At 37.9% G+C, this 17,009-nt stretch overlaps 1 protein-coding gene across 1 annotated transcript in view; it reads left to right on the forward strand.

The window, feature by feature from the left end:
* Positions 1-5,615: 5,615 nt before the first annotated feature.
* Positions 5,616-17,009, forward strand: part of LOC128810668 (adhesion G protein-coupled receptor A3-like) — a 256,002-nt gene continuing 244,608 nt past the window's right edge. Inside the window, exon 1 of the mRNA XM_053983732.1 lies at positions 5,616-5,836. Within this exon, the coding sequence (XP_053839707.1) occupies positions 5,616-5,836 (221 nt within the window). The remainder of the gene's footprint in view (positions 5,837-17,009) is intronic.

A 17,009-nucleotide genomic window follows, 5' to 3' on the forward strand; every position in this document is an offset into this window, starting at 1 on the left:
TCACCCTGGCATTATCTGACCACATTACAACCCTAAACTCCATTAATGACTACTGTAAAGTGTATTTAAAGTCCATTAATGAAGTCACAGAATCATACAATCATAGAAGGGTTATGGTTGGAAGGGATTTTAAAGATCATTCAGTTCTAACCCCTCTGTCATGGGCACAAGAATATATTGCTTTTGCTGTTTATATCTGACACTTGCCATCTTCTAACTTTAGAATATCCACTTACCATTTTGTCTCACCTGCAGTGAAGAGAGTGACTAATCTGACACCTCTAGAAGCACAAAGGAGATCATCATAATTCAGGAAGGTGTGGAAAAGACTCATTTGACCTTCTTAATGCAAGGAGATGACAGAGAGAAAAAATATTTTTCTATGATAGGGAAGTAAAACTTGAAATATCTCTCCACCTGAAAAATAGTCTGTTCCCTCTCCCTTTTTCTCTGATGTAAGGCATGCTGGTAAATCAGTCAGAATTCTCATATGTCTTAGGAAAGAAAAACACTGAGAAGCACTGGCATGTGTACATGAACATCCAAAAATATATCCTCCCAGTGTATCTTGGAACCACGTGTGTGAGAAAGAGAGTGGCTCTCCTGAAAGCCCTGCATTCCAGCAGGAATAGATGCCTGGCTCTGTGGGACAGAAGGCAGCTGCCATCCCTTCTGCACTTTCTGCTCTGACTTCTGCAGGACAGCATTTCAATTTTCAGTGCAGTTTTGCAGACTGAACCTTGCCCCCTGTGAGACCTCAGAAGGTACAAAGTTAAAAAAAAAACTACTTCTCCTTTGGCTGACCATTCAGAAGTGTTGTTATTCTGCTACTGCACAAGTAAATAAAATAGCATGAAGAGATGAAGGCTAGAACTTTAAAAGATATGTGACATCAACAGTATTTCTGAATAATTTCAACATGTTCTCTGAAGCAGCAGAGGCAACAGCTGGAGTTGTATTTGGTGGTCATCAGAAATTTACACTGACATATACTCCCTTGTAGGTATGATTTTTCTGGTGGAAGGGGACTTTGTATTATTTGGCAATAACCCTGAAGTATTCATTGGAGGAAAACTTGGCTCAGTATTGAGAAATATCAAACACTTGAGTTTTTTCCCTTCAAATATAATTTATTTCCCTGTTGATATTTTTGTGATAATTATTCCACTCCCCACTGATAGCTTATAATTATTTGCTTGTGATTTCAGAGCAATAGTCTTAGTTTCTATCAGAATTTTACATTGATCTCTGCTAAGAGCAAATAAAGCCACATTTTTTATAAGAGGTCTCTAACTTCAAGGACTTCCTTACTTCAATGAATAGTTCAATGAAACCTTCTGGAAATTTGGTGCCCTGTGAGGACTGAAGTGCTCAAACCCCTTTTGATTTTAGATATGATATAGAAATGTGAATATGCTGAAGAAATGTAACAGTAGGGAAGCAATGCAATGATATTTGAAGGTTTCTTACAGTATAATTTCTTAATATAAAACCAATACAGAGGTGTTTCTGATTGTGCTGATGCAGAATAGCAGATATGGAAATCCTGTTTTGTCAGATCTTTCTAACACAGCATTGTTCCTCCAGTATATGATTCCCTGCTCCAATTACTCCAGTCCTGAATGACTCAGTTTCCACGTTTCCTTAAAAGATTACTCAGACTGTTAAATAACACCAGGATGGTTTTGCTGAGAGTCTGTTTCTGCACTCAGTTTATCCAGCTTTATCTTAGAACAACTTTACTTCTGTTGCTTATTCTCTGTGTTTTGATATCACCAGTGCCTTACATGAGCCTTTCTATGGACCAGGATTATCTCACCTCTGATACTGATGTATTATTAGTTCATCATGTGTGAAGGTAAAAATTCTTGTGTCCTTTCTACATGAATGCATATTTTTATCCCTTCTTCTGTCTTTCCTCTATCACCTTTCAAATAATATCTTTTTATAGGATTCCAAACATCCCAGTGGAAACACGCTCTGGATTGTTTTTCTCTCAGTTACTTTACCTATCTTTTTTCTACATCAAATAATTTCTAGGTTTGTTTTTTTTAATCATTCTACTGCAAAGGCTCACAGACACTTGTGCTATGCTAATGTGATGAGTAGCATGAGATACAGTCATGATGGAATAAAAAAGTGATGGGATACTGAGGTGATGGAGGAAATGGAGTAAATGATGCATTGTTTTACTACTTTCAGTAAAGAGTCAATGTTCAAGGAATTAGAGGGCTGATAGAATGCCAACTTCTGGATAAGAAATGAAACAAAAGCCATGAACAAAACCTGTTAGTGGTTATTCAAGTTTCCATGGCTCTGTTCCAATACTAACATGCAATTTTGAAATCCTGACAAAATTCAAATTCACTTATTTACATTCTGCCTCCCCATATTTCCTATTATTGTATAACACATTCTTGTTACTTAATTGCTGTGTAATGTCCTGTGATGCTAAACAGGTGCTGCTGCTGTTTTGTGCTTGGGAACGTGATCTAAATGAAATGTAACCCTGTAGTTCAGTGAATCACCTGTATCTCTAACCTTTGATTCCTTTTTATGTTGTTCATATTCATTCAGGCTAATATTATTTTAGCATTATATTCCTAAATTAATTTACATTCCCTTTTAACACTTACACATTCAGCCACAGGATAAAATTTGTCTCAAGTATTGTAATAAGGTCCTGGTGTGTGGATACACAGACAGACCTACTAAAAAAGCTTCAAGCTTTTGATGCTTAGAAATAAAAATATAAAGAAAATAGACATTTTTAGTAATTTTCTTACTTCCTTGATCTAAGAAAATGTATCCCTCAGTTCTACGATTTAATAAAATAACAAAAGTAAGAATTTATCTGTAAATAAATGTCAAAATTAGAATTTTTTTCATGTTTCAAGTGAAAATCTGGTCTTGTTTCTGTCAGCCAGAAACTTCATGTAATTAGAACTTGGCATTTTAGGACTTCTCAAGTGTTTCTTAAGATCCTGTGTTTGGCTTTGTGTGAAAAAGTAGACCAGTACATATCCCATTTTGATTTCTGACCAAACCAAGAGAGAAAACTTTAAGGAGAGATATCCTAAAGTGTGTCCTTTCAATATACGTGGGCAATAACTTTGAGCTAGATTTAGAAAGATTTAGGAGAAATTAAAAGGTGTAAGTTTAAATGTTAGAAAAATTTCTCTGTTCTGTTTAACAGCACAGATACCTAAATTCTCCAAGTATCTTTGACTTCCCAATAGACTCATAATTTTCTCTTTGCACACACCAACCCCCAGCTAAGGAGCTCATGACCTGTCCCATGCTATCTGCTGTGTCAGTGTCCAAAGGGGCACACAGCTTGTCTAAAACTGACACTTTGGATCCCAGACACAGTGCAATGTTTCAAATCAAAGTGCCACAAGTTTCTTTCTTCCTTTCTTACAAGGGAATCCAGGATTGTAGTGCTGTCCTAAGACATGGGGAATTTAGTTGTTTGCATAATGAGTGGGTGGAAGTTGTATCTTTCACAGTCTGTGAAAATGACTTGCTACTGCCAGTATTAAATGTTCTGCTGTGCTGGCTGGTGACAACTGAAGCAGCATTGAGCTCTCTAGGTGCTCAGGTCCTTTTTTAATTGACTGGGGAATTGTTTAGACTGTGAGATTTCAGGGCAGGAGCTATCATCTGTGCTTTTAAATCATCTAAAATGTTGGCGTTCTTGATATTTGTAGATGTCAGTGAGGAAAAGTGAAGATGGCTGAACTTTTTGCTTTATGTGTAATAAAGCAAGAAAAAAGATGCGTTAGGAAGTGGAGGGGAGTTTCCTCTTATTTTTTTGCCTCTAATGTTTTGAATAATTTCTATTCTGCCTTTAGTCTAGAATTTGATAGATGGCTTCAATGTGAATGTAAACCTTCTTATTCCCTAATTAAACAATATTTTAAAAAAAAACCTTTCAGCATCAGTGAGGTAGGAAAAAACGTTAAAATTCTGGTAGCATATGTTTAAGGGCTGAGTTTGACTGAAAAATTCCATTTCTTCTCAGCAAGGTTAACTCTGAACAAAATCTATGCTACCATCTTAATAAATGCGTATTCTTCACTTGCACTTTCAAAAACAGTGTGGATGAGACAGAATTTTTCAAAGCTAAAAGAGCATTTTCAAAATGAAATACATTGGGTTTCTTTATGGTAAATAACATCATGCAACCATAGCAATGTTGAGTGGTCTCATGAAATACAATCCATTTTGCTGCCTGCCAGTAAGCCTTACACAACTTTGCTTTTAAAAATAAAAGAGCAGAGGTTGTAATATTTATGATTCTTTAAATCAACAACTGTGCAGAAAAAGATTGTTCCTGAAAAATTTCCTATTAGCCTTGAATTTCACAAGGGCACTACCCCTTCTATCACTTATTAATACTACAGTGCCTAAAGGCTCCAATTAGGTATTAGAACACAGTGATAACAGGCACTGTAAATGTGCAAGACAAATCTTCCCTAAGGGCCTATAATAAAATATTATTTTATAAAACCCAAGTAATTTCTTAAAATAGCTTTATAGCTATGGCAGACTATTACTAACTTTGGCCTAGATCCTGCAATGAAGATGTGTGTTGTGAGTCTCCATCCAGTAAGTGAAGGCAAGGAACCTGCTCTTTCATTAAAGGGCCATTAAAAATGGAAGTTGCTGTTGCAATGTGGAATTTTTTTTTTTTTTTGTTCACTTCCAGCAAAAAAACCCTAACAGGGTAGCTTGCAGTTAGTGCTGAAAATCGACCCTAAAAGTTACTAGTCAGATCACAAAATACTACTGAGAGTGCTCCAAAGCCACCGAGTGCCATAAATGACAGAGAAATACAAGTACAAAAGAAACACGCTCGTTGACCTGGATGATGAATTGTCTTTGACTACTGATCAAACCTTTGCTTTAGGCCATGTTCACAGCATTATCTGAGGTTTCTGAAGTCAGCTAACTGCATGGACCCTTCCCGATCGCAGTTGCTGGACTGTCCTGTCTTTTGGTCTATACTGACCCTTGCCCAAGTCCTGAAGCTCCTTTCCCACAGCCATAGGTGCGAACAGCGCTTAGCACACGTGCTTCTCAAGAGCGGTAGCAAAGGTGGCTGTTTTCAGAACTAGATTCCCGACCCACACAATTTTTCCAGCTCCCGATTTCCTGCCCTGTGCCCGGGCTGGCCGCGCCTCTTCGGTCTGCGGCGCGTCCTTGGCGCATCTGTCCGGTGTCCCCCGAGCGCGGAGCCCCGCCGGGGGCTGGCGGCGCCGCGGGGCACGGAGCGCAGGTAGCGGCGCTCCGGGCGCTCCGGGGCTGCGGCTGCCGGACCCGGGGGGGGCGCGGCCGGTGAGGGGCGGCGGGAGGGGGGGGCCCGCTGAGCGCCGCGGGGTCCGCCCAGCGCCGCGGCCGCACGGGCTGCGGCAGGAAAGGAGCGGCGGCTCCTCGGAGAAAGGAGGAGGAGGAGGAGGAAGGGGGGGGGGGTCCCTCGGAGCGGAGCCGGCCGCAGCGAGAGAGGCGGGGCGGGGTGGGCGCAGGAGGCGTGGAGGGGCCCGCGGAGCGGCGCGGACGGGCGCGTGCCATGCGCGGCGCGGCAGCCGGCGGCTCCCGCTCGCTGGCTCAGCATGCGCGGGCTGTGCCCCCGCCTCTGCCTGCTGGCCGCCGCGCTGGGGCTGTGCGGGGGCAGCAGGAACTGCCCCGACCTCATCGTGGACCGCTGCCTCTGCGCCGCCGAGCGCGCCAAGGGGCCCGGCCGCCCGGCCCTCCGCATCAAAGTGGTCTGCACCGGCGGAGACTTGGTGGAAACTTTGCAGCCCGCCGTGCTGCCCAACCGCACCGTGTCCCTGTGAGTACGGCCCGCGGGGCGGCGCGCACCTGGCGCGGGCGGGGGTGCCCCGGGGGAGAGGGGCTCGAGGGGACCCCGCGCCCGCCGCTCCGGAGCCCGCAGATCCGCTCCGTGCCCCTTGCAGACCTGAGCCTGCTTTTAAAAAGTCTCTGAGAGTTTGGGGGTGGTTTTTTATTTAGGTTTCTTTTTTTTTTTTTTTTCGTGTTCAGTTGGGAAACTCCTGCTGGCGTTTGTGCCCAAGTGGGGGAGCTGGGCTTTCCCTGGTGTAAATTGCACGCTGCTGCGGGCGGCGGTTTGGGAAATGTCAGTGGGAGCAGAAGTGATGGAGCTCTCTGGTGTACCTCTCCGCCAGCAACGGGACGGGCTCGCACGGTCCGGGCAATAAATGAATGGTCTCGGTAATGCTGAATTGCCTCCTGGAGTGCTGTGTCATTAACTGGTTTTCTCTTTCTCTCTCGTCTCCTCTAAATAAAGTTTGGAATTTGATGTCTCCTTTTTAAAGATGAGTTTCTGTACAACGATATGACACTCCCGTTCAGAGCCGTCTGGTAATTTAAAATGACTCGGGGTATGGTGTTCGGTTTTTGGTTGTTTTGTAAACTAGGAATTAGGTTATGATACTGTGTTGCCTGTTGCACATAGCTAAAATTGAATAAATAGTATCTTATAATTAAGGCAGTAGAACTTTCTGTGATTGCATGCTCAAGTACAGCTGAAAGTAATGTCCCTGTAATGCACCCAAGCAGTGATAGCTCTGTGATATTTACCCTTTAGATCATGCACATATCAACAGATCTTTTACTGTTGAATTTAGTTCTGTTGACAGTTCCTGCTATGAACATCTCCACTGTTCAGTGCATTTTCTTTAAGTCAACACTTTCAGGAGGCAACTGGTAAAGATAGTAATTCATAACATCTGGGGAGCTTGTGCCTGTAAATGTACAGATGTGCTGTGTATGCTCCAATTCAGTTTCAGCTATAACTGTTGAGTGACTTGATGCTGATTATCTGTATGCTGATTATTTATTTAGGAAACTTCTGCTTCTATACAAGAGACAATAATTGCACTTCCTCCTAATTTTTAATGGGCTGGTTTAGAATATTACATTACTTACCAATGTAAGTTTTAACCTCAGTGATAAACTCACTGCTACTTCTGCAGTTTGTATAACTGGCTATGTAGTTAGAGAATTCATCAGAATTATAAAATGTCGACATCTTGGGGAGGCAGGAACTATTTTTTCCTCTTGGTTAAAGAGCTGTAGAAACTCTCACACTCAGCATGTCTGCAAAGGTTTTTCCTCTTAAACATTGATTCACAGTCTTGTTTAGGTTTTTAAGAAACTTTTGCTGAGGTAAGTACCAGTCAATGAATCCAGCTGACCAAGAGATCAACAGAAGTATGTATTCACTGCAGTGAAAAGAAATTGAATTGGAAACAGAAGTGAGAAAAGATGAACGGGGAGGTGATGTGTTTGAAGTGGTAGGTGGGAGGATTTGCTCACTTATACATATGATTTAAGGCACCAGTAGCAAACTTGATCCTATCACCCTAAACATTCATTTCAGGTAACACTTGCTCAAAACTCATTAGAGAGGTACTGTGCTAGTTTTTTTTTAAACTTAATCACAAATACCTGTTGACCTGAGAGCTGATTAGTTGGCCCTAGCTGATATAAAATATACAGTTTTTGGAGGTTTTTTTGTATTTCATATGGACAAGTATAGTACTATGTATCACATAAATGTATCCCTTTTCCTCTTACAGTCTCGTCTCATCTCATTTTTGAGAAGGATTTTTTTTTTTCTTTTCCAGAAGTAAATTTAAGGCTAAATATTGAAGGTAAAAAGGAAAAAAAAAATTAAAATCTGTATCAGTAGTTGTCAGTAGGTGAAAATTTGATTGAATATGTCAAAGATTTTCCAGATGAAACTGTTTTTTATGAATTAAGTTACACCTATGGGATTTGGCCAGCTGTAGAAAATAATGATAATGAGCTCAAGTATTAGCGCTCTTAGATTTGTTTTTGTAGCTGAATAGGAGATGGAGGCAAAAGATAATATTCTGGTAGATGCTGCCTGCTTCCATTCAGTTTTATGGGCCCACAGAGAGAAAGAGAGCTTTAACATATGGAACATAACCTTTTGGATTGCTTTAACAATTAAGAAATATAGAGGTGAATAAAAGAATATACGTTCAGATACAGTAATACTGTAATGAAACAAAGTAATGAACATTTTGGGGGGTTTGGGGCAGATGATTCATTATATAGGGATGCTGTTTGCCTAGTGCTATGATCATTTGGAAGGCAAGATCAAAGCCAAACTCTGGTAACTGCTCTGTGGTGTTGCAAGAGAATTACCTCTGCTTTATCTCTTAAGCCATTCAGATATGGAACATCTCATTTACATGCTCAGTTATGGTACTTATCAGCAAATTTAGAAGTTATGATTTGGTAGCTTAATTGAAGCTTGAGTTTGGTGGCTTAGGTTCTTTCACCTAAGTGACTGTGGGTCTTGTCTGAGTTTGATAGTTTAGGCTCTATGGTATGTATGTACAGAACTATTGCTACTAGGAATACTTCTGACACAATCACACACAGTGACTACAAACTAGTGTGAAGTCACTGAAGAAATGCTTATTCTTGACATGTTTGGACCATTTTCAGCTTATGAGGTGGGGAAGTGTGCAGAGTTTCTTTGAAATCATATGAACACTAGAGCTATTCAGTACTGTCTGAATGCTCCTGATGATAAACAATCACACTAGAAGTAAAATCAAAATAAAAGTTGATAAAGCACCTATTCCCTCCTCTTTATTTTATATTAAAACCCAAATTAAACAAAAAAACCCTTGTTCTGGACTCTGTTTCACTGTCTTTATTTAGTATTTTACTGCTTTGGAAGCAGGATTCACGAGTTTGATGTGGATCAAAAATAAAAACTTAGCTGTAGCTTAACAAAGTATTTGCATGCATCTTGTTAAAAGCAATTCTAGTCCTTATGGATTTACAACATACATCTCTTGCTTTGTATTTTGGGACAAGATGGAGAAAGGGAATTATGTTTTTTTTTTTTTTTTTCCCATGAAGAATACAGCTGTTGAATCACTAATTTATGGGATCTACTCACAGTAGGCATTGAAGTGTAGACCCAACAAGGAGGAGTCATATCACTTCAGGATAATGTAGTTTTCTCATTTTAGACTCTGTGGTTGAATACTTGGGAATTCTTGTATGAAACCAATATTTTACTTTTTTAAATCAGCGTGATTGGGTTGTTAAAATGTAACTCTAGGGAATGAGACTATTTGCAATCTTCCGTCTCTTCTATGTTGACAGAAAAATTAGTTGTAAACTTTTTGACTGAGTTGCTGAAATTTGGGCTATGTGGAGAAGTTGTTTTGCTGCTTTTTACAATGTGAAACTTCTGCAGTTTGAAATTTTGGGAATTAGGAGATTGGATTCTCTACTGGACAGTATATTGCTGGGTTACTTTTTTCTTTCATGTCAAGTGGTGTTAAAAACTTCATGCTTTTAATTTTGGAAGTTCTCAGTTCAATACATATCACTTGGTATCACTGAGCAGAATATACTTTGATAAATGCCATCAGTTTCTGATAGTAGCATCACTTTTTTTTTCCCTCTCTCAATTCAACAAAAAGTCTAAGATGTATAGCAATGGTTGATACTTTTACAAATTTTACCCACAGATACACCTATTGAAAGGTGTAATTTTAAACTGTCATAATAGAAATGAAGAAAAATTGAAGAAATTAACAAAATTTATGTTAGTGTATGGCTTATATCAATTGTATATCATATAGGATTCTTCATACTTTTTATGTCTAAGCCTTTCTTCTGACTTTAAATTGGAGGTTGTCTCAAATTCCTCAGATTCTCAATTTCAGAGTAAGGCTACATGACTCCAATGGTAATCCATAGCATGTATGAAGGGTGTTCATCTTCAAAGCACTTCACAAACATTAAATAGTCTTCTGAAAGCAGCATTGCCTCACTTTTCTCTGTCCCAAAATTACTTTTATGTCACATTCATTTATATGATGTCCACTGGAATTTTTTCAGAATTATATTACTGTGTTTTTTTCATGTCCGGTCTGGTCTTTTACACACCTATATTCAGTTTAAGGTATATCAATATGGTTTATTTGACATAAGCATCTTGTTTTAAAAATAGATCACAAAAATGTTATGTCCCAAAGAGTTCAGCGTTTAAGCTAGCCAAAGCAAACAAAGAATTGAAGAAAGACTGAACTAAAAATATTATTCAGTAGTTTTATTTCCATGTCTTGAAACTCACATATTCTTCTTTATTGATTTGAGACCTAACATAGCATTGCTAATTTGTAAATAAGAGCATTATTAAAGAAGGCAGGGTGATTCTTGTTATAAAGGTTATTGCAAACGTTTTCACCTTGGTTAACTTACTGTGTTCACTCAAAGTGGCAGGAAAAAAAGAAAAAGAAACAGGTTTTCTGCTTCATTATTTATATGTATATACATATTTATACATGCTTTCTCTGAAACTCTTAAATAAAGAAAAAGAAAAAAAACAGTGTATGGAAGAAACTCCTAACAGGGAAGCCTACATAAAATACACCAAAGACTTGGAAGGTCTGGACAGATGGTTGAGGAGAGCAAAGTATGGAGAAGATAAAGGTTCTAGTGATGAAAACTCTTCAAATATTACTCAAATATTAGTCTAATCTTCCTTGTGAATACATTTAATATATTCATCTAGAGTGGCCATATCCTATTTTATTTTCTTTTTGGTTTTTCTGACAAGGATATACCTGCACCTGAAAAGTACTAGTAGTGTTATCGCTTCCAAATGATGATTTTTTTGGATGAAACGGATGCATTTGGCATCACACACCCAAGAGGAGTGTGAAAAAAATTCCACTATGGAAAATAGAACTCTTATAGCAAATAATGTTCAAAATACAATAAATGCTACTTTAATAGTTACCATATAACTTTTTAAAGATATAGGAGTCGTCCTGAAGTTTCTTTCTCTATTATTGAACTTTAAAGGCCATGAGTTAAAACAGTGCCATGTATCATCCTGGTGCTCTTACATCCCTCGAGTGTAACTTTTTTTGAGGAAAACAGTTTGTGTGAGAGAAGGGGATAAGAATATCTGAAAACAGATAAAATCATTTCACAATATCAAACAGTTCATTAATTTGGTAATTTAATGTAGAAATCAAGTCCTATTTTTGTTGCATACTAGGAAATTTGCAGTATTGTGATCTTTCACTTCGTTTCATTCCAGAGGTAAAAATAAATGGGTGAGGATAGCCAGGGGGAGAGCAATGCGTGTGGGAAGGGAGTTTTATCATGTAAGTATATGATCTGATACCTATTGAGAAGTTCTAATTGAAGCTGAGGTTTTATGATATGGTATAATTTGTCAGTTGTGTGGCTGTTGACCTTGTTTGCCTTAAACAGGAAAAGACTTAGTATATCTTGTTGACTCTCTTATCTTTTTTTGGACATGTTTGCCTGGTATTCATAAAATCTATTTAATTTTATTGATCTAAAGAGATATGCAACAGAAATTAGTTTCTGAAGTGTATGTATTTGCATCTCTTGCAGTGAGTTGGTGCCAGGGAGAAGGTGATTTGTGTATATGGAATCTGCCTGTATATGAAGCTGCATGAGTTGCTGGCCCTTGGGACCAACGTACTGACATCCCTTAAAATGGATTGTTCTTAAAGATTTGAAAATGCGATGCCTTTTTTTTTTTTTTAAGTTTTCTTTTTTAGGTTTTTTTTAGTTTTGTTTTAAGGCATTCTGGCACATTTCTCAAAGTATATTTTTCTTTCCTTGTCCCCTTCTAAAAATTCTGGCAGTATAATAAAATATGAGGAGAGGTGAAGAGTAGGGAGTCGTGAAGTGGTTAGGAGAGAGGTGAAAGTGGGAAGGTCCAGAAAGAAGGGGTCCAAACAGAGCTATTAAAAGGAAATTCCAAAGGTTTAGAATTTTATTTATGTTGTCCTTTTTCTGCATCCTCAGTGTTTTAAAATCACAAATATTTGAATTATAGGTGCTTTATAACAACAGAGTCACATTAACCCTGTGATGCTAGAAGCCCGTTTATTACTTTGCTCTTAAAACAGACCCAAAAATTTTCTGGGCAGAAATAGCCAAAGAAAAATGGTGTTTTTGTGAAAAGTTTCTCCCTATTTGAGATCCTCTGTCATCACAAATTTTGCCACTATTGGACTCAGCCATGTTCCATCTTATCCATCTCTACTTTCCTCACTGATGTCTTTTGCCTTGGTTTTGTAATACAGAGCTGGCATAAATCTGAAAGTTAGAGGACAGAGTACCTTTACCAAGGCAGAACTTCTGCTCTAGCAGCCAATAGAAAACACATATTTGTGTATCTGCACCTTTCACCCTTTGTTCATGCACATCTGAGAGCCAGGGCTTTTGCCAGCTTGGTTTTCACTACTCAATAATATTGATGCATGTTTTCAAGAATTGCTCTTTATGCCATTTGACTTAGATTTTTGTGGGAAAACAGCCTATTAGTTCTAAACTTCCTCCCTTTCCATGTTTCTAATGGAATATCCAAACCCTCACATCAATAAAAGCATACAAACCATGAAAAGGTTGGGTATGTACTTATCCAGTCAACTGTAATTATTTTCTATCAGTTACAAGTTTGCTGTCTAGTTCTAGACTTGTCAAATATAATTTGGCTAAAACCTCTGTGTTATCTATAATATTAACATTTTTTTTCTCTGGTTTAGCAATTATGTAATACAAGGAACACAGTTTAGGCTTTGTTCTTATTCTTGTGGCAACATGCCATTCTTCACCCTTCTCTTAAAATCAGTTCCAACTGTGTTTTCATGCCTGGGACTGATTTGAGACTATTCTGAAGTTATGGTTAGTCATGAAAGCTCTGCTTTTGCAATTTCTATTACAGTCTTGCAGAGTTGTTGACAGTTTCTTTTCTGTACTTAGTTGGATATCATCTTATCTGAACAGCAGTTTGTCAAATGCATAAACCGTTCTGCCAATAACACCAGCACACAGGGATTTATGGGTGTTATGCTCACAGACCTGTAAGTCTTTGCAAAAACCTGAGATTGATTCCTGGATCATATAGAATCTGAATTTGCTGATAGCTGTGCATAAATAAGCAAATTCTTTTAAACTTGTATTTTAGCTTGCCTTTGCTCAGTGGCTATTCATCAAAACTCATGAGGCTGGAAGGACACTGGCCTATGTTTTCAGCATTTCTACTGTAGGCTTGGTACAACACACAATGAGGTTTAATGGATTTTTTATATTATTAAGGTATCATGATGACTTTGAAGTAACCTGGTAAGTCAAGGTCTCTAAATTATGAACATTTATTATTCTTCTTGTTTATTGAAGAATTAATAGCAATCAAGATGATGTCTCTTCATAAACCTTTCTCTTTATGTTTTGAGATTGCCTGTCCCAGAGAACTCATGTTTTATAATCAAAAGTATTAATTGTGAGGGTAAAAGTTTTTTGTGTACTGTGACTTGAGAAAAGAACAAACTGCATCATAGAATGGAAAATAAGGTTAAAACTAGTAATAACAAAATCAAGCCTGGAAAATGTGAAGAAAAACATAATGGAAGAATTGAACATAACATTATTGTATATTAGTAGTTCCCTGGCAACATTTGTGTTTATATTTTCATTAGAAATTAATGTGCATGGTACCAGTTTCTTTGAGAGAGGAGGGGTGGAAGGAGATCATAGTCTGTTGGTGAGCAACTTTACTACTGGATTAGTTCTTATAGAATTTTCACAGGAAGTATACTGAAGTGTCAGGTAAGATTTCTCTAATGGAATGTGCTGGCACAATCTGGCACAACAGGACACCTACAAGCATTTAAGAGAGAGGGAGAAGCAAAACAGAAGTATGATCAATTCTGAGGAATAAAATTTGCCAGCACTCCTAACTCCTGTGAACTCCTCACTCATGAATTTTTATATATTAACATGTGTCCTCTCTGGGGAACTTTGCACTACTAAGAAAAATGCTTAGTTCTTTGTTTTCCATGGACCATCCTCTTTACTTTGTTCCATCTGTCGCATTCCCAGAATCTTTCAATTCTACACTTTCCTTTTTAACTCCTATTATTGTTGATACTTCCACCTGTTTTTTTCTTCTCATCTGCATCTTGTTTTTATTCACTGATTATATGAATTGTAGACTGCCAGTGAATTTCTAAAAAAATAAAAAAACCCTCTCCCTCCTCATCAGCTCTGCTCTTGGTCCTCTGCTGTGCCAGTCTCTGCAATTTCTCTGCCCTGTGCTGCAGCCTCTGCTTTCAGCTCACAATCTCCACCACTTCTTTAATCTTGCGTGACTTCCCAGTTTCTTTTGCTTTTCTAAAGCCCTCTATTACATCTTCTCTCATCACCTTTGATCCTTGACTCATTTTACCCTTCTCTTCTGAACTCGTTGAGTGGAACTGAAATAAGCGAGGACATGGGTCCTTAGAGAGATCTGAATTAAGTCCTGGAGTTCAGCCGTGCCTGGAATTGGGGCCAGGCAGATGGAGTTGATTCTGTTAGACAACTTAGAAACAAGAAAAATCTTTTTATCTCTAACTCTCCTTCCTTAGATCTTATCATTAAAACTGCAGCTAGTGGAGTAGAGAGGTCTGAATGTGGTTTTGTCAAGCAGTGATTCTATATTGACCCACCAGACACGCCGCTGCTGATCAGAGGGAACAGCCACAATGATCAAAGTTGTTTTCCATCCTCAGCATTGCATATTGTTTAGAAGGGAGAAGTCTAATTTCCAGTTTTCTCTACACCTTGATAGCAACATTCAAACAGTATTGCAACTGCCCATGAAAAACTGTGAAATGTGTGTAACACAAATAATTATAGTGGTAAAGATGAAATCTTAATGTTTGCTGTTATTCTCCATGCAGAGCCACAAAACTCAAAGTTTACATTAGCATATCTATCCATTTCTTCTGTGTCACAGCTAGTATTATTCACATCATTATTATAAATCTTTATCTTGAATTAGATCAGGTTAATGAACTGTTCTCTGCTATGGCTGAGAAAGATGGCTATTTGTCAGCTGAAGTAACAGCTGACAAATATGTGCTAATTTTGGAAAAGACACGTTTTTCTATCCATACTGCACAGGAGATGTAGGAAAGGAAAGGAGTCAAAGTGCATAAATGGAAACCTGCTCTCCGCTGGAATAAAACAACATTTTAATCTCTCAGTAATTGAAGCCATCATTATAAGGTTTTTTATTGGGAAGGCATTAATGAATTGTGTTGTACCAACATTTTCATCATTAGAGTTTTCTTTTACTGTAGTCCCTGATGCAGTCACACAGCATCTCACCTATAGTAAGGTGGTAAAGGGAGAATAGCAAAATTTGGTCACATAATTCTTCAAGTAACTCTTCAAAGTACGGTATTACGACTTTTAAAGGGATTTGGATCTCATGGTGCTTAGAAAATTCAGTCAAGCTGTGGGAGTTACGACACCAGATATCCAGGTAGCTGTTAAACTGCTGCTGCCTGTGAGAATATCTGAGGTTTGTTTCTTTATCCCTCCATGTTTGGTAAACAATAGGCTCTTGGAAAGTTAATCTGCTCTTTGTCTGGGCTGTATCATGTAAGGGTCTTGTGGAAGGGAGTTAAATAGTTCTTTCCTCTAATGTTGGGAGACTGGTAAGACTATATCTGTCCAGTGGGAGCAGTAAGATATCAGTTGTGGTTTTACGGGTTCTTTTTCTGTGAATCGAGCTTTCCTTTGCTTTCCTTTCCTTTCTTTAGTACCAGTGCTGGTAGTGTCACATAAAGGGTTTGAGGACCTGTTTTGTGGACCCCAAGTAACCTGAGGAAGAGCAGAAGAGGACAACATTAGAGAGACGAACATCAGAAAGTGACTTGATGTCAATTGTATGTTTGGTATCTATTTTTGTATGTTTGGTATTTATTTTTGTGTCTTAATGTGTACAAAACTAATGCCAGCTGTTGTTAAATTAAAAGTTACCTGGCATATTCGTATACTTGCTAGTCCTTATGGAGCTCTAGCAGATATTCTGGTTCTGATGTCTTTGCTTCTTTTTCTGTTTAAAATAATGAGATTTGCAGAAAAAGTAAATTTTCTAACTCTTCCCTTTGTCTTTCCCTTCTATAATAAAAGGATGAAAAAGGAAATTCCTAAGACTTAAAATGCGGGGAGAAAAAACATTTTATTATTTATTGTTGTACTATTCATAATTCTCTCCCCTTTCTGCACTATTAAAAGTTATAAATAACAATATAAAGAGTCAGCAATATAGATTGATGAAGCAAAAAAATAACCCTGAGCTAAATAAATGTAATAAATTATAATCTTCTGCACTTAGAGTAAATGAAGTTACTGCTGTAAAGTATTCATGATTATTGATTATCATTATAAATTTGTTTCTAATAAACTGTTATTTTAAAAACAATTCTAATTAATTCATTTGTACCTATATTTAATAACAAGTCCATTAGTGAATTGATGTATGAAATGACCTTCATAACAACTTTACACAGTTGAACAGTAACTTGCTGACTAGGACAACATCTCTTTTTTAAATAAGTAATACAGCGGTACTGCTAATTGGATGAAATTGCTTCATATGAAAATATCCTCCATATATTTTCATATATTTTTAATAAGACTAAGGGAGTTTGTTGCCTGACTCACTGTGTAAGTAAATGCTGTTTGAGTTTTTGTTTCCTGTAGTTACTTTTGAAGAACTCAGGTCAGCTATTTTGGTGTTGTTATTGTGACTACTTTACAAATGGAATACTTGGTTACTAAGCTATTTGGTAATGAAGAGGGATTAGATGCCAAGCTTTAGTTTGAAAAAGATTAGAGCAAATAATTTTTTAATGCTAGCTTTCCAAAATACTTCTTTAGCTGAAGCAGAGTGATTGTTTTAAACAAATAAAATCCCTCAAGTAATCATTTATTTAATAGCACTTAAGTCAAGTTGGTTTGGTTTTTTTCTCTGAAAGTTTCTGTCAAAATAGTGGCACTGAATTACATGTTGAGCAAGTCATTCCATATGATTAAGTTAGTCTATTAGCCTTTTTGGTTGGCTGGTGTTTCCTTTTTAAAATGGGAATAGGTAATAAAGTTTT

The sequence above is a fragment of the Vidua macroura genome, chromosome 8, assembly GCF_024509145.1.
Source record: "Vidua macroura isolate BioBank_ID:100142 chromosome 8, ASM2450914v1, whole genome shotgun sequence".
Lineage (NCBI taxonomy): Eukaryota > Metazoa > Chordata > Aves > Passeriformes > Viduidae > Vidua > Vidua macroura.